The sequence below is a fragment of the Antechinus flavipes genome, chromosome 6 (genome assembly GCF_016432865.1).
Source record: "Antechinus flavipes isolate AdamAnt ecotype Samford, QLD, Australia chromosome 6, AdamAnt_v2, whole genome shotgun sequence".
NCBI lineage: Eukaryota > Metazoa > Chordata > Mammalia > Dasyuromorphia > Dasyuridae > Antechinus > Antechinus flavipes.
In genome coordinates, this window is record NC_067403.1 from 255911259 (window position 1) to 255928542 (window position 17284).

At 61.5% G+C, this 17284-nt stretch overlaps 2 protein-coding genes and 1 long non-coding RNA gene across 5 annotated transcripts; 2 read left to right on the plus strand and 1 right to left on the minus strand.

Annotated features, from left to right (window-relative positions):
• The first annotated feature begins 39 nt into the window (after positions 1-39).
• Positions 40-8440, plus strand: DPF2 (double PHD fingers 2). Of its 3 annotated transcripts, none has more exons than XM_051965648.1 (12): positions 40-161; positions 2559-2719; positions 2910-3017; positions 3188-3351; positions 3664-3756; positions 3973-4051; positions 4437-4478; positions 5416-5553; positions 5680-5808; positions 5945-6057; positions 6159-6240; positions 7193-8440. In XM_051965648.1, exons 1-12 carry the CDS (start codon positions 130-132, stop codon positions 7267-7269), a joined length of 1218 nt encoding a protein of 405 aa, XP_051821608.1. In that variant the 5' UTR covers positions 40-129; the 3' UTR covers positions 7270-8440. The 3 variants fall into 3 exon arrangements, with proteins under 3 accessions (XP_051821608.1, XP_051821609.1, XP_051821610.1); XM_051965650.1 differs by lacking the exon at positions 40-161 and adding an exon at positions 480-603; XM_051965649.1 differs by lacking the exon at positions 4437-4478.
• Positions 8441-9325: 885 nt separating this feature from the next.
• LOC127540794 (uncharacterized) lies at positions 9326-13398 on the minus strand. Its single transcript, XR_007948282.1, has 2 exons — positions 10717-13398; positions 9326-10575 (listed from the first exon to the last, which is right to left on the minus strand). It is a non-coding gene; the product is annotated as an uncharacterized LOC127540794 (long non-coding RNA).
• Positions 13399-13405: 7 nt separating this feature from the next.
• On the plus strand, positions 13406-16849 carry TIGD3 (tigger transposable element derived 3). Its single transcript, XM_051965647.1, has one exon. It carries the CDS (start codon positions 13428-13430, stop codon positions 14820-14822), a length of 1395 nt encoding a protein of 464 aa, XP_051821607.1. The 5' UTR covers positions 13406-13427; the 3' UTR covers positions 14823-16849.
• Positions 16850-17284: the final 435 nt, after the last annotated feature.

Consider the following 17284-nt stretch of genomic DNA (forward strand, 5'->3'; position numbering starts at 1 on the left):
ATGCGCGCTGGCGTCGTAGCCGGGGCGGGGGCGGGAAGCGCGCGGGAGCGCGGGGGTGCGCGCTCCGGGATGGGCGCCTGCGCACTACGGCCCTGGGGGCTCCCGGGCTGAGGGAGAGGAGGAGGGAAGATGGCGGCCGTGGTGGAGAATGTAGTGAAGCTGTGAGTGGCGACCGCCGTCTCTCTTCCGAGCCGGGGGGGGGCGGGCCCGGGCCCGGGTCCGTGGAGGGGGGCGTGGCGGTGGCCTGCGCGGAGGCGCCGCTGGGGCAGGCGCGGGGAGGCCGGTTCCGGCCGAGGCCCAGGGGCGGTTGAGCGCCGGGACGGGGCGCGTGGCAGCCGCGGGCGCGAGCACTTCCGGCGGGGGGCGCGCGCGCGAGCCCGCTGCTGCCAGGCGCGCCCCCGAAGGGGAAACTGAGGCCTGAGCTCCGGCACTTGGAAAGGGACGTCAACGGGAAAGACGTTTGGCCCAGGCCCTCCGATCCGACCGAGGGGTAAACTGAGGCACTTCGGACAGTGCCATGCCCAAGGTCACGGAAAGAGTCGGTGGGAGAGGTCGCGGGGGTGGGGCCCGAGGGACCATCTAGTCCGACGTCATCTTTGACAGGTGGGGAAACTGAGGCAAGGAGTGTGATTCTGTCTAGGCTCTGAGAAGCAAGGGTAGCATTCGAACCCAGGGCTGTCAGCACTCTCCCACTGGCGGAGGGCCTGTAAGGGTGGTCATCCTTTAGCCAGCCTGTGCCTTTGCTTCTTCCCCCTCCATGGGTACCCCCTTGGGGTCCCGAAGGTACTCAGAAGATATGGGGGAGACCCCTAGCATCGCCCCTCCTATCTAAGGGGGCCAGTAGGAGAGTAGGGCCCAGGATCCCCGTCGTCATCACCCTCCCTGAGAGCAGCCAGATGGGTTTTGTGAAATGGGGGGGGGGCGTGCAGAGATTCTGGATGGGCTCAGAGGAAGGGGGCAGAGGAGGGAAGTCCCCCCCCCACCCTGAGCTGAGGGCCGGGCCACATGGCAGGGGCCTCGAAGATGCCATCCAGGGGAGAGTCGGCATCCCTTCTGGTCTCCAGGTGCCAGATTTTTACAGGGGTACAGGGAGTTTTTCCAGGTAACCCTCTGCCCTTGCTTTGTGGGGGGCTGAGACTTTATGGTGAGGGGGAGCATGCCCACTGCCTTTAGCTGGGTGCCCTCCCTCTCCAGGAGTAGTTTGGGGGGGCAGAGCTCTCAGGCAACCCCACCCCCTTCACCATTCTCTTTCTCTCTGATCTGGCCACCCCCTCTCCCCCAGTCTTTCCCCAGGCCGATAAATTGCACTGATCCCCCACTCTGTCCTTCCTGTCTCCCCCGTCCCATCCCCTTCCTTGGGTTTGGACCCCCCACCCTGCGGGGGCCAGAGCAGCTCTCGCAGGTTTCGCCCTGAGTTGGAGGGAAATCCTGGGAAGAGCTTCTACGGAGAGAATGGAAAGAAGTGGGAATGGAACGCTGCGAGGGGGAGCCCTCCCGGTGGTGGTAGAGGGGCTGGCAGGGCAAGCTTGCCATCTTCCTTCCTGAGGCAGGCCGTGGCTCCTCCGTCTCCCCTTGAGGATTCAGGGGTTCTGAGTGGGCTTGGGTTTGGGGTTCCTGTACCACACAAGCGGGGGGGCAGCTGCTTCCCTCCCAGCACAGTCTGCTGGGGCTACAGACAGGCCTTCTTTTTTCCAGGGGAGTAACCGTCCTCCCCTCAATCCTCCCTGCGCCATGGCCAGGCTGTCTGTGCTTAGTGTGAGAAACGGGACACTGTTGTGCTCCGTCCCCATGGGCTTCAGGAGCTGGGACTCTCCCCGGCTTAATGGATGAGAACGGGCTTCTGTAAGGGAGCCGCCCACCGGCAGCCAACACCCCAAAACAGCCAGCCCTCTATGTGGGGGCCGCTTAGTGGGAGCCTTCTCGGTCCAGGTGCCAGGCGCTCTGGCCGGAGTTCTGTGGGCCTGACTTCCCCGGTCGCTGCCCCCATGCCCTCTGCCCTTTCCCCGATACACCTCGTTCTTGGGGAAAGCCGTGTGGCCCGTCTCCCGCCGGGGATCTCCCCGCTGCCCTCCCATTTCCTCCTGAACGTCCCTCTCAATTTCCATCTGTGGAAACAAAGGAGCTGCGCGCCTCAGCCTTGTTTATTCCATTTTCTTCTCTGTGGAGAGACGTGGAGGCCGATTTCTGAAAGCGCGCTGATGTGCACCCATTGCCGCCTCTCCCAGAAGGGGCCTACCTCCAATTACAGTAATTACAGCTCGTTGAATGAAGCCGGCTGGCGGCCTTGCTGCCGCTGCCTTTTGGTTCGTTGGGGGCGGGGATTTCTTTTCTAGAGCGCTCCCGATCACGGTTCGGGGTTAAGGCAATTCATGGCCTGGGCCTCGGCTGCCAGGACCCCACGGGGGCAGGTCGGGCCGCGAGCCCTCCACGATGGAGCGGGGCTGTCCCGCGAGGCCGAGACCAGAGCAAGCCAGGGCCCTGGAGCCCCGCCTTGAAGCCGAGGAGGAGGGAGGCTGCAGCTTGTGAGCCCCGTCTCCCGCCCCTTGTGTCCCCCGCAGCCTCGGGGAGCAGTACTACCGAGATGCCATGGAGCAGTGCCACAACTACAACGCGCGCCTGTGTGCCGAGCGGAGCGTGCGCCTGCCCTTCCTGGACTCCCAGACCGGAGTGGCCCAGAGCAACTGCTACATCTGGATGGAGAAGCGCCACCGGGGGCCAGGTGCGGCGGGGGGCGGGCCCTGCGGCCTCCTTTGTTCCTGCCCCTCCCACTCCACTTCCTTCTGCCCCCCCCCCCCAACTCTCAGTGTTTCCTACCTGCTGTCGAGAGCCTCTCACCCCAGCCTCAGAGTGAGGGGCTGGTGCAGAGGGCGCTCCCCTTCTCGGGTCACTGACTCCTCTCACCCCCACAGGACTGGCCTCGGGGCAGCTGTACTCCTACCCCGCTCGGCGTTGGCGGAAAAAGCGCCGGGCCCACCCTCCCGAAGACCCCCGCCTCACTTTCCCCTCCATCAAGCCAGGTAGGTGGAGAGAGCTGCTGAGGGCACGGCAGACCCGGAGCCTGGGGTTCTGGGAACGGGAGGGCCTTGACTTCCAGCACGTCTCCTTGGGGCTCATCCGCACCTCAGCGCCCCCAGGCCTGGCTCCCAGCGCCCATCCGTATCTCAGGGCAGCTCGGCTCTCCTTTCAGACACAGACCAGACCCTGAAGAAGGAAGGACTGATCTCCCAGGATGGAAGCAGCTTGGAGGCCCTCCTGCGCACTGACCCCCTTGAGAAGCGGGGTGCCCCCAATCCGCAGGCGGACGACGATAGCCTGGGGGAGTTCCCAGTTACTAACAGCCGAGCAAGGAAGGTACCAGCTTCTCTCCCACACTGGAGGAGCCCCACAGGAGGGAAGCTGGGGCAGGGGGAGTGCAGGCCAGTCGGTGGAAGCTCTGGGCGACCCCCTCTGCTTGCTCCTCCCTGCTTCAGCCTCCCCCTTTATTCTTACTGAAGGCGGACCTCAGGAAGGGAGCTAGTTACACTTCATCTGCCATTGGCAGGCTAACAGCCCAGAGTGGGCAAGTGCTGTGCCCGGCGACGGTGTCGCCCCGTGCATTCTGGTTGGGGGTCGTGTCCCAGCATCCTTGCCCCTCTCCCACCCATCCTAATCTTCCCCCCCCAGCGGATCCTGGAGCCTGAGGACTTCCTGGATGATCTGGATGATGAGGACTACGAGGAGGATACGCCCAAACGCCGCGGCAAGGGCAAAGCCAAGGTGAGGGAGAAGGGCCCGGCAGCCCCCGCCTGCCCCTGCCCCCAACACAGAGCCCGGGGGTGTGGGGGGGGATTGCACGGCAGGGTGATCAGCTCCTCTGTCCCTCGGACAGTCATCAGGCGCCCACAGGGCGAGGCACAGGGAGCCACACGGGACGCTCGACTGCCCGGGGCCGTGGGAGCCGGGTAAAGGGGCCTTCCTCGTTCCTATTGGCAGGGCAAAGGGGTGAGCAACGCCCGGAAGAAGCTGGACGCTGCGATCCTGGAGGATCGGGACAAACCCTATGCCTGTGACAGTGAGTGCTGCCCAGTCTGGGGGAGGATGGGCCCCCTGTCGGGGGGAGACATTGGCTGCCTGAGCGGTGCCCCCCTTGGCGCGCGGGGTCCCCAAGCTCTGGGAGGCGTCGAGCCAGCCGCACGGGGAGCGCCTCGGGAGTCCCCCACTGAGTTTGTTTAATGCAGTTTTCTCTCTTCCTTCCTCTGTCCTGTCTTCCTCCTGCCTCCCCTTCCCCACTTTGTGGCCCTCCAAGCGCCCCCCACGCTCGGGGGCTTCTCTCCCTTGGGTTCTCCCGCCGCAGCTGCTGCTCCTGTCGTGTGTGCCTGTGAGCGTGCCTGTGGGTGCCCGGGTGTGAGTGGGCGTGTACGGGCCTTCCTCTCACGACTTTTCTTTCTGTCTTTCAGATAGTTTCAAACAAAAGCATACCTCGAAAGCACCCCAGAGAGGTAGTGGTCCTCTCTCGGCGCTCTGCCTTTGTGTTTCCCTTTCCCTTGCTCCTTCCTCCGACGCTCCTCCTGCCTCTGTCTTCTGTCTGAAAGTCTCTGCAATGGCGGCGGGCTGGGGGGGACGGGGAGGGAGTCTTTGCTCCGCTGCACCCCCGGACCCCGGCACCCGCCTCTGCCCCCACGTGTCGTGCACAGACTTGCTCCCCTAGCACCCGGGCCCTGGCGTTGGATGGCTTCTAAAGAGAGTCGAGGGGAGCCGGCTACAGTGGGCGGAAGGGGGGCCTCCTCTCCCCTGAAGTGACCCTCGGTGCCTGTTCTCCCTGCCCCCGATCTGCTGGGGGCTAGCCGGGGAGCAGCCCCTGAGGCCCGGCTGCCCTTGAGGCCGGGCCCTTAATGGGGCTCCCCTTGGACCCGCCACGGACGAGCTAATAACCTCACTGGCCGCCTTCCCACCCACCCCCTATGGTTCCTCTCAGTCGTGTTGCCTGGGACCTCTTGGGTCCGTTCACTTTAGGTGGGGAGTCTGGCGGGTTCCCCGAGCTCTCGGGCCCTGGTTCCGAGCGTGTGCCTGGGAAAGGGTCTCCTGCCCCCTGCCCCTGCCCTCTTGTAGCAGCCTGGCCAGAGAGCCTCGCGCCCCCCCTTCCCCTCTCCTCGGCCCGGAGCACTCCGGGCTGGGCGGGGATGAGGCGAGAGGCGGCCGGTTGGGCATCGGGGGGGCCTGCTCTGGGGGGCGGGGGAGGAAGGGGCCGGAGGAGCAGGCGCCCGGCCACCTACCATCAGCGACATCCACTAGAGGTCCGCCCCCGAGCCGAGCTGATGTTCCGGGTTGGGGAGGGAGGAGGGGAGCCTCCTTGCACCCTGACAGAGGCCCGGACTTTGCAGGGAGCAGGGAGGGGGTGCCTGGGGGCTCACACCTCTCTGTCCATCCTCTCCCCAGTCTGTGGGAAGCGTTACAAGAACCGCCCCGGCCTCAGTTACCACTACGCTCACTCCCACCTGGCGGAGGAGGAAGGAGAAGACAAGGAGGACTCCCAGCCTCCCACCCCCGTGTCCCAGAGGTCCGAGGAGCAGAAATGTAAGGAGACGATGGGGGCGGGATTTGGGGGGACCATCCCCCTCCCTCTCTAACGTGGGAGTCGGCTCATACCTTGCGGGGCGGGCCCCGGGAGCAGCGTCACAAACTCTGTCCTTTGCCCCATAGCCAAGAAGGGCCCCGACGGGCTGGCTCTGCCCAACAACTACTGTGACTTCTGCCTGGGGGACTCGAAGATCAACAAGAAGACGGGGCAGCCCGAGGAGCTGGTGTCCTGCTCCGACTGCGGCCGCTCAGGTACCTCCCGGGGCGGCCCCCGGGGACCAGGGGAGGGGGGACCCCGGCCGCCCACGTCCCGAGGGGGCTCCCGGGGCAGGCCCGGCCTCCCTGCTCCCGCCTCTTGGCCTCCACTTGGACCCTTCCGTTCCCACAGGGCACCCATCCTGCCTCCAGTTCACCCCTGTCATGATGGCTGCCGTGAAGACCTACCGCTGGCAGTGCATCGAGTGCAAATGCTGCAACATCTGCGGCACCTCAGAGAACGATGTGAGTGCCCGCCTGCCGCCTCCCCCCACTGCCCCCCCACGGCCTGACTAGAACATGCCGATCACCCCCATTTCCTGCCCCCTTCCCTTCTGTCCCCCCAGGACCAGCTGCTCTTCTGCGACGACTGTGATCGTGGCTATCACATGTACTGTCTGACCCCCTCGATGTCGGAGCCGCCCGAAGGTGAGTGTCCCCGGAGAACCGGGCCCTTCTCTGGCACGCGCCAGTAGGCACGAAGGCCAAAAAAGAAACGGACCCTCAGTTCTGGGGGGCGGGCGGCGCACACTAGTGTGCCCGTGACGGTGCGGACGGGTGGAGGGGAAGGAGGAAAGGCTTCCCGGCCTCCCCCGGAGTGATTCCAAGAAGGGGGGGTCTCAAGGAGCTCAAACAGGTTGGAGGCCTTGTCTGTTGCCCAGCCCCGGGGGAGAGAAGGGCAGGGCGAAGCAGGATCTTGCCGGGCATCTCCCCTCCCCCCACCCCGGGTTCTGCCTGTGTGAGCTGCCAGTGCATCCTGGCCGCAAATCTTGGCCCAGCCCCTTAGCTCGTGTGTAAGAAGAGGGGATCTGCCTCCAGCGCCCCTCCTAGCTCTAAAGCAGGATCCCTGGTGAGCCAGAGCCCTTCCCTGTGGGAATGAGGCTGGAGCAGGGCCCACCCTCTTGCAGACCCTGGGGCAGGGCTCAGCCATGGGGGCCTCGAGGGGGTCCTCCCCCAGAGCAGCAGGTGGCAGTGACCGGGGTGACTCTGACGTGGGACTGTCCCTCCCGGGAGAGTCTAGAACTCACAGCCGGGGCCACAGACGTGCTTAATTGCAGTAGAAATGCTGACCAGCAGGATTCTGAGGGCCACGGGGGGCGGCGAGCCTCTACTCGGGAGGCCACCCCTCGGCTGCCGGCCTGAACCCCTGCAATCAGGGAGCCGGGGCCCCACACGCCGCCTCAGGTGCTGGCTGTGCGGCGCCGGGTTTTCGCTCCAGGATCTCTGCCGGGAACCCCCCAAGGGTCAGGGTGACCGGGCCCCAGTGAGCGGCGAGTGAAGGGGCAGGACTCGGGCCTGTCGGACCCCGGGTCCTGGCTCTTTGGCAGAGGATCCCCGACTGGGGCTGCCTGCAACGTAACCCTGTCCTCTTCCTCCGCAGGGAGCTGGAGCTGCCATTTGTGTCTGGACCTGCTGAAGGAAAAGGCTTCCATCTACCAGAACCAGCACTCTTCTTGATGTGGCCGGAGCCCGGGCACCCCAGGCCCCTTCCCCGGACGGGGCTCTCTTTCGAACCTCTCTCTCGTTTCCCACTTTCTCCTCTCCCGTCCTCCTCTTTGGCAGGCCCAGGGAGGGCAGTGCCAGGTTGTGTGGGGCGGCAGGCCAGGCTGACCTGGCAGCTCGGACACTGCCTGGCCCCGGCCCCTCCTGGAGATGGGGGAGACAGGCTGCCCCTAGGAAGAACGGCCCGGCTTCTCCTCGCTCCTTTGCTCTCCGTAAAGTGCATTCACTCTGCCTGCCTTGGGCCCAGGCCCTGCTTCTCACAGGGTTCAGCTGTGCCCTCCACGCCGGAGCAGGAGGGCAGCTCACTCCTTTCCCAGCTCTGTCCACTCTGCCCCTCGGGTTTGCCCTCCTTGCTTTCTGAGGGCATTCCCAAGGGACTGTGGAAGCTGGGCAAGCGTGGGGGGCTCTCTGCCCCCCCCACCTCTCCACTTTCCCACCTCCTCTCCTTCCTGCCCCTGCAGCAGAAGGGTACCCGGGGCCCGGCATGACCTCGCTCCCCCCGGCCCCTTGGTGCTGCCCCTGGCCGCAGTGACCCCTCCCTCCCTCCCGGCTCATCTTCTGCAGCCTCTTTAGTGGCGAAAGTGATTCTCTACCTTGTGCGTCCACTCTCTTTCCTCAATTCCCCTTCTCCTTGTTGTTGTTTTGTTTTGTGGGGAGAAGGGAAGCATCAGGGGGCCATCCAAGCAGTGTGGGGGCCAGAGGGAGATGTTGGATAATGTGCCTGTTTTTTAACTCTACTTCAAGCCTACCTCCAAATCCCCTTTCCGTTCTTCCTCCTCCCTACCTGGGCCTTCAGCCTTCTGCCCTCAATTGAATTGGGAGCCCCCCAGGCCCCCACACCCCAAGCACCCGAGCTCCTGAGTCACAGGGGAGCCCCTCAGACATCCTCTCCTTGCACGCTTGCTAGCAGCTGGTAAGGCCTCGATGCCCCTCGTCGTTCCTCGGGCTTCTGCCAGGCGAGGCTGGCAGTGGTGGGGGAGGGGCACAGGACGTGGCAGTGCCCCCGGGGAGCCCTTTCTGCTTGGCCCCGAGACTGGGCCTCTCTCACTGTCACTTTGGAGTCGAGGTGTCATTTTTTTAAGTTCCTGTATTCCAGACATTAGTACAATAAACATTTTTACATGGAGCCTCTGCTGCTTTGTGGGGCTTGTTGAAGGGGAAGTTGCACTCGGTGCCTGTTGGGAACGTTCCAGCTTAAACTGGTGTTTTGGAAAGGGTTCTGGGATCCTCTTCCGAATAGAGGCGGGGGCTGGGGCACAATTTTGTCTGAGTTGTGAGAAAGGTGCGTTCGGTGGAAGGAAGTTATCTAGAAATGGCTGTGGTGTTTTGGATTCTGTTGGGGATGGCCATTAAGGGGGGGCCTTTGGTAGAACATCCAAAGTGTCTCATCTGTGGATCCCAGCATTTTGTTTCCCTGCCTAAGTCACCGAACAGAAACATCTGTTCTGGTTTGGACCCGAGCGTCTCAGGAAGTCTCCCCCGGCCTCGACCAGTCCTGAGCACATCCTGGCACCTGAGCCGCAGCTGCCTTAATAAACGTGCATGGGCCCTGAAGTGTGAGGTGGCCCAAGGACCGGGCTGAGGGTGAGCAGACAGAGTGGGGGGAAGTAAAGCCTCCGAGGGACCGGCTTCAGTACTGGGGAGCTCTGGCCCATGAAATGGTTGGACTCACGCCGCCTGACTGGGCAGGGCAGAGCCGGGTTCTCCACGCTGCTGAAGCAGCGGAGCCCCCGGGGCTGGTTCTGCGTCTGCTTCCCGGGTTCTCCTGGCGAAGACTCCGTTATGGAACGGTCAGCCTCCTGACCGCCAGTCACCAGCACTGGCTCCTGTGTACCGGATGCCAGAGACAAAGGGCACCACCTCCTGCTCTCCCGGGGCTCTTGTCCTTTCAAGTGTGACGGAGACCCAAAATACGAGCGAGTTTCTAAGGGCGGGTGGCGGTCGGGGCCCTTCTTGGGGCCATTCTGGGCATTAAATTGTTCCGTTTGAGAATCTACACTTCAGCAGTCAGTAAATGTTACAAGCTAGGCCTTGATTTATTCTTTTTAGGGATTGAGAGGCAGAGATAAGAAAAAGGGGGTCGTAGAGCTCAGTGGGTAGAGAAGCAGCTCAGGTAAAGGCACAGAAGGTAGAGGGGACAGATAGCGTGTGTGAAAGGGAATACGCACAACAGCCAGGGTGGAACCCAGTTTGGGAAGGGCATTACATGCCAAGGAAGCCTGGTTCTGATCCTAGAGGAGACAGGGAGCAGTGGGGACATGCCTGCCCCTGAGTGCCCAAACTGGAGGGCTGTCTGCGAGCCTTTCTGGGGAGGGACACTTGCCCCAGCGGGTCCCCAGCAGCCATTAAGGAGGTTCTGGGCTCCCCATGGGGAAACGTTTTCCCTGAGAAAGCAGCCACTGACAGTCTGTAGGAGATGGTGGCCCGTAGCACCAAGCTCCATGCTGGTCCTGGGTGGAATCTCCAGCTTCAGCCCTGGAGAGCAGCCCCTGGGGTTGCCATGTGGAGAGCCTGGGGGTCCACCTCCCTCCACAGCAGCAGGCAGGGGAGCCAGAGATCTCCGGAGCCAACTTCCCCAAGCCCTGGCCAGCCCCTGGGTGTCCTATCGGCGGGAACTGACCTCAGGCCGGTTCAGGGGTGTCACACCGTGGGCTTTTGGGGCGGGTGCAAGGTTCGGGCCTTGGTCTTGGAGCCTCTCGAAGGGCACTGTGGCGGTTCAATCATGCCCGACTCTTGGGGATTTTCTTGACAAAGATCCTGGGATGCTTTGCCATTTCCTGCCCTACCTCATTTTAACAAATGAGGAAACTAAGGCAGAAAGGGTGAAGTCTTTGAGACCAGGGTCACCCATCCAAGGAGTGTTTAAGGCCAGCTTGGAACTCGGGAGGTTGAGTCCAGACTCCAGGCCCAGCGCTCTATCCACTGCGACTTGAAGGAACACGGGCTAACGAGCCATCTCGGGACTGGCTCCCCTCAGCTCCAACCGATGGAGAGCTGTCAGATTATCTGCCTGGGGCAAGGAGAAGATGGGGAGAGCTCGTCTGGGAGTGTGCTAGGAAGGAGTAAACCCGGACTTTCTGCAAGGCTTCCGGCGCCCCACTGAGGAAAGAGAGGCAGGACATCCGGGACCTGGGATCCACTGGCCTGGGGGAAAGAATCTAGGCGCCATCACTCCTGCTGAGGGGCTCGAGGAGGCTGCAGCTTTCTTGGAAGGGCTCCGGATCATCCCAGTAGCCCGAAGGGTACAGCATCCTGCAGAATCTGGAAAGAAGGGGGGATGTTGGAATCTTTACAAACTGCTCATTCATTAGAGTTGATCTGACCTTACAAGAAGACGTTTTGGGCCAGAACCTGAAACTAGGTACTAAGTAGAACTAATTAGTACAATGCTTGTGTTTACACCTTTACTCAGCGGAGTTCACACGTCTGCCAGATTCACAAAGTAAACTTGGTAACTTGGTGAGTTCACACCTCCCTTGAAGCTCTTAGGGCCAGAGAGCACTATGGGAGAAAACCCATAATCCCTCTCTCTCAGAAGAGTCTTATATAAGGCCAGTGAAGAACACTTCATTCCAGAATATTTTCCCCTTGGCTGCTGGTGGTGGAAGAGGAGTTTCAGAGGAAGAAGCTACGAGTGAGAGTTCAGCGGACAACCAGATTCACCTTCATCTCACAGCGCTGTGGTGGCTGGGCTCCTGCACTTCCCCCGCTGGGACCAAGCTGGTCTGAAAGACTCACCAGAAAGCTGGCCGAGCCCCAAGTGGAGGAGACAAGAGATTCATTCCATCTCTGTGCTGGCCGGAGGCTGAAGAAAGCAGAGGCAGAGGCTGAAGGACAAAACCCTTGGGTTTGGAGACATTCGGAGGGCTCTAAGCTAAACCGGCTGCGTTTGGAGAAGAACAAGAACTCCAACATTTGAACTCCAACAGGGGAGGGGACAGAAGGGGGGGCGTAGGAGGGGTGTGGATTTGGGGCAGTGGGGCAAGGTGCATCCATTAGTGGGAAAGGGAAAGGTTACAGAGAAAGGGGTAAAAAGGGTGGGGGAGAAGATGAGGGAGGGATCATAAGTGGGGCAAGCAGAATTAGAAGAGTTAGCAAGAATGGGAGATAAGAGATCCGCACGAGCACTTAAGGCTCTGAGTAGTATTTGTTGGGGAAAAAAATGAGGCTCTTATTGAGATCACTGATCTCAGTCAATCAAGAGCCCCTGGGGGGGGGGGCCTCTCGTCCTCCGGTCGCCCTCAGGCGTCCCAGCGCCCCCTTATTCAGATGCCACCGCTCCCCTTTCTGCAAGGAGACCCTCCCAGCACAACATCTCCATCAAACGGTCAGCCATTAGACGTCTCCCCCCCACCTCCGAAAAGGGGGAAGGGTCTGATCTCAGGCCCAAATCTGTCCCTTCCCCAGGGACCACCCTCCTCCAGGGCAGCGCGAGTGCGTTCTCCCGGAGCCAGGCGCTCCCGGCTCTGCGCCCAGCCTACCCCAAGCGCCGGGGACAAAAGCCCTGGCTGGCGCTCTGACTGGGGGCTTCCGCCACGCCCCCTTACCCCCTGACTCTCCAAGTCCGGCTCCTTATCGGTCACCATCAGCCCAGCGTGCCGACCTCTCACGGCTAGGCCCTCCCCTCAGCACCTACCTTTGTCCCGCCCCCGTTCTGCCCATCACCACAAAGGCCCGCCTCTGGCACCTGCCTGTTCCCCCCACACCGTTCCCTTAGGCCCCACCCCTCAATCGGCCTTATCCTCACTTCCTGGTCTTGTTTATTACCATGAAGACCCGCCCCTGACACCTGCCTTTCGCCTCATTCCCCACTCTGGTCTATTGGCACAAAGGCCCGCCCCTCAGTGCCAGCCTTTCTCCTCACTCCAAGTGCCCGCCCAATGCCTTAGGCCCCGCCTCCAGCACCTGCGTTTCTTCTCACTCCTAGGTCCCGCCCCTCTGAGGGCGGGGCAAACACCGGTTTTGTACTGAGGAGGCCGAGCTGTGGCCTGGGCTTAACCGTCCCTTCCGCGGCTACCAATGGAGGCCGGCTGTAGGCGGGACTTTGTCAGCTAGCAGCCAATCACCTTGATCAGGAGGGAAGGACCCTGTGACTTCTGGGTACCGGAGTGGTTGCCTCTCCCCTCGCCCCGGAGCCCGGGAAAACCCGGAGCGGGGAGCAGAGCCGGGCCGGGCCGGTCCAGGCCGGGCAGAGTCAAGCGGGTTCGGGCCGGGCCGGGGTCTGCATCTCGTGGAGCGCCCCCGCCCCCGCCATCGCCCCAGCCCGACGCTGCAGGGACCCGGCCGGGAGGTGGGTGCTGGGGATTGTTAGGGGATGCTGGGGGACCCTACGTCCCTTCCCATCGCCCACTAGTGAGTCTCCGACCCTTGACCCCCTCCCCCACTCCTGGTCCCCTCCTTCATTTTCCCTCCTCCCTACTCGAGGTCCCCTTACTCTTGTCGCCCCTCTCCTACTCTTGGTCCCCCGCTCTCGTCCTCGTTCCCGTCTCCCTCTGTCGTCCCCCTCCACCCCCCCATTCTTGGCCCCCTTCTCCTACTCTTGTTCCCTCCCATTCTTGCTCTCTCCATTCATGACCCCTATGCCCATTCTTGACCCTCCCTCCCTCCCTCTGTGTGCTGCCCCTCCCCCTTCTCCCTCCCCTCCCCCACTCATTGGCTTCACATCTGCTCCCTTTGTGTCCCCACCTGGCCTTGGGCTTCTCCCCCTCCTCGGGGTCCCCCTCCCCGGCCCGTCTCCTCCCATCCCACTCCCCAACCTCCTCCCCCCCCCTCCTTCCTGGGTCCTCCCTAGCCTGCTCCAGCCCCTCCCTGCTTTGCCCCTTAGGATCCAGAAGCCTTTAGAGAGGCTTCTGCAGTCCGGCCTGGGTGGGTGAGATGACATTAGTATCTCGTGTAAGTAAAGATGGCACCATGCCCAGCGGGCACAGTAGGTGCTGCATGAAGGCTGGCGCCTGCCCCTGTGGGCTGCCTCCTGCTCTGCCCGTCTGGCCTTCCTCGCCTGCTCCCCTTGTGCTCCTCTCTCCCCACCGTTTCCCCGCACTGGCCGCTCCCTCCTCTTGGTCCTGCCCACGTGTCCTCTGTGGTTCCCACCTGCAGGCGCCCCCCGAGGAGCCATGGAGCTCGGCGGCAAGAAGAAGCTCCACGCCCTGTCCCTGGCGGAGAAGATACAGGTGCTGGAGCTCCTGGACGAGTCCAAGATGTCCCAGTCGGAGGTGGCGCGGCGCTTCCAGGTCTCCCAGCCCCAGATCTCCCGGATCTGCAAGAACAAAGAGAAGCTGCTGGCCGACTGGTGCAGCGGCACGGCCAACCGGGAGCGCAAGCGCAAGCGCGAGTCCAAGTACAGCGGCATCGACGAGGCGCTCCTGTGCTGGTACCACATCGCCCGCGCCAAGGCCTGGGACGTCACGGGCCCCATGCTGCTGCACAAAGCCAAGGAGCTCGCTGACCTCATGGGCCAGCGCTTCGTGCCCAGCATCGGCTGGCTGGTGCGCTGGAAGCGCCGCAACAACGTGGGCTTGGGGGTCCGCCACGTCCCCCCTCCTCCCCGGACTTCCCCGGAGACGCCTCCCCTGGGCGCCGACCCTCACACGCCCATTACCCTGAAAGACTTTTCCCCGGAGGATATTTTCGGCTGTGCCGAGGTGCCCTTGTTGTACCGGGCGGTCCCGGGTGGGATGGCCCCGGGCGGTCGGTTCCAGGTGTTACTGTGTGCCAACAGCGGAGGGACGGAGAAGCGTCGGCTGCTGGTGGTGGGGGGCCGCCAGCGCGCTCCGCGGTGCTTCTTTGGGGTCAGCAGCGAGGCTCTGCCCGTCCTCTACCGCCCGGGCCCAGGGATCCCGTGGGCGGACTGGCTGGCCCAGCTGGACCAGGACATGGGGCAGCAGGGCCGACACGTGGCCTTGCTGCTGACCGCCCAGCCGGCCAGGGGCGCCGCGGACCTGCCCGAGCTTCAGCACGTGAGGCTGCTGCCGCTGCCCGCTGACGGCCCCATGCCCTGCTTACCCACCCCGGTGGTGCGGGACTTCAAGAGCCGGTACCGGCACCGGCTCCTGAGTAAGCTGGCCGCCCTTCGAGGGGCCGCCGCCGGGGCCGGCGTCACGGTGCTTGACGCCTTGCATATGATGGCAGCCGCCTGGGACAGGGTGCCCACCAGCTTCATCAGGAGCAGCTTCGCTCTGGCTGGCCTGTGGCCCGGCAGAACTCCTCCGTCCACAAAAGAAGTGCCCACGATGCCCCCCCTGCCCAGCGGGCTGAGACCTGACGAATTCTCCCGCTTTGTGGACCTGGAAGGCGAGGAGGCAGGCGGGGGAGGATGCAAGGAAGAAGGAAGCAGTGAGGGCGAGGAAGAGAATGGGGACGATGGCTTCGTGCCTTTGCCAACCAAGGCAGATGCCTTGCGGGCACTGGGTACCTTGAGGCGATGGCTCGAGTGTAACGGGGCTTCCCCAGAACTTTTTGGGAAATTTTATGACTGTGAAGAGGAGGTAGAACGCATGTGCTACCAGTGAGGATCCCCCAGGCCTATCAGGGTCCCCTGCCTTCTTGTTTCCCATGGAAACGCTAACCGAGGGCACTTTGGGGATTTCTTTCCCGTGGAAATAAGAGGACTTTTTGTGGAGAGGGGGGAAGCTGAGTCACCGGGGGCCAAGTTCTGAAGGCTTCTTCATCCTTGAGCAGAAGGGTTTTAAACTGGTGCCAGCAGTGGGCCAAGTGGTGCTGAATGCATTGCCTGGGACTACTTTAATCCTCTGGGAAAGTCCAGTCAAGGGGGAGACTGGGAACGTGGGTATGGGGAAGCTCAGCTTTAGCATCCGCCTGAGAACTCCGTGAACTCTGTGTTCAGAACCGGTTCTGCTGAATTTAAACCGGGGAGCCCGAGCGTCACCTGATCCAGAGCAGAGGCAGGCTCCCCACCACCTTCCCCTCTCCGCCGAGCCTCTCAACATCGACTCCAACTGCTGCCTCTTCCCCCTCAGATCACGATGCTGCGGCCCAAACTTCCAGGCAGGATGAGTCTCCTTTCAGAAGGCCCCCAAAGCAACTGGAGAGAAGGGGAAGCCGCGTTAACCACCCTGTAGCATATATCCCCAGTAGGAAACGATTGAGTCCGGGAAACAGCTGGGAAGTAGTTCGGGGAGGGGAGTCGCACCCGGGACTCTTGGGTCCCATAGAGACGACCGGTGAGTGCTCCTTTGTCTCACCAAGGCCAGGCCCCTAATAGTCCTGAAGACTTTCTAACCATCTTCTTTCCCCAGGAGAACCAGGTCAGGAGGCCGGGCCCTGATGAGGGCATCTGGCCAGTCCCGTACTCCTCCAGCTCAGAATTTCTAGACTAGCAGAAGGCAGTCGGTCCCTGGGGAAGCCGAGACCGTGTGACCCGGGTCTCCAAAGCGAGACCTCCTTTGCTGCCGTGAAGGCCGAGGTGCGCACTGGTACCTACAGGAAGTGCTCACACAGAAATGGCCGAGTCTCTCCGACGCGGGGACAGCTCCGCACCTCGGCCTGAGGGGGTTGGGCCGGACAGGACCCCTTGGAGTTCTGACTAAGGTCATCTCAAACTGAGAGCCTGAAGAGAAGGCCAGAGTTTCAAGGGATTTTTGCTTTTTTCTTGCCGAGTCCCCGGAGTAGGAAATGATTGAGGAAAGCAAAATCGAGAGTGTGGGAGGAAGTCGTGGCTATCTTCATTTACTGAGGACAGACCCCAGCATGGTCCCAGCACCCCCTCATAGTACACGAGTCCCTGCAATGCTTCCTAGTTTCGGATGAGCCAGCCTGCCCCTGCTACTTATTTGACACCAGTGGCTGCTTGCGCCTAAATTCTGAGTTTGGCTGTGGCCATGGCAGTCTCAACTCATTCTTTTTTTGAAGCAGCAAATACACTTAGGAATATTCTTTTATAACTCTAGGGAAAAAGAATGTGCTATTCAGCTGGAATTGGGGGAGAAGGGAAGTATTTAATAGTTTTAAGGAAAACTTTATTCCAGGATACTTTGAGATCCTCCTCATGACAGCACAGTTCCGGTTCTCCTCCTTATCCCTCCTTTCAACTTCCCGCCATTGAGCCATTGTAAGAAGATATTCCAAAATCCCTGGAGATGTCTATTTCAGACTTTGGATTAGGCGACGTAGGCCCCCGCCCCACTCACACGGCCCTCTTCGTCAGGGAGAGGAGGAGGCCAAAGCAGAGGCACAGCCATGAGTGTGTAAGGGCCTGAGAGTCGATCAGGGGAATAGGGCTGAAAAGGAGCTGGGGTGCGACCGATCCTTTTGCAGGGAAACTCGGCAATGACTGGCCCAAAGTGATATAGTTAGGAAGTAGCAGATCTGGTAAATTAGCAAGCCAGGATTTGAACCCTAGATTTCTGACCCCGTGTCTTGTGCTCTCTAGGTAGAATCAGAGGAATCTCTCTCTCCCCTAGAATTACAAAGCTGGGAGGAAGTCTTATCCAGGCCCCGTCTCTAGGAAGGTTATTGATGAACTGGCTTCTCTCTTTAAAAGGTCTTTACAAATAAAGATTCTACTTCTTCCCTTGGAGCTTCTCCGGTGTTGGGTTTTCTTATAGGCCCGTGGTTCTCCCTTTGATCTAATTTGAATTTCTTGTTGAAACACGTCCGTCCCAACCTTTCTCGTCATCACTGAAGATGAGCTGGTTAACGTTCTAGGCTCACGAGAATTCCTGCCATTTCTGGAGACGTCCATGAATCATTTGCTCAGCCTTCTATTTTCTCAAGTAAAGAGCCTCCAACCTGCTAGTCTTGCTCCCCAGGACCTCTTAGTTTCCTTATTTTAATCTGTGGAAACCCAGATTTGACCAAGGCCAAGCCAAATGTAAGGAGCTACTATTCGACTCCTATGTTAAGTGAGCCTTTATTTATTCATGACCTACCCCACACTTACGCCAACCTCCGCCAAAGTCATCGGCCGTTAGGGGGGTAACGGGGGCCTTGGGTTCCGACAGCGGTGCATCAG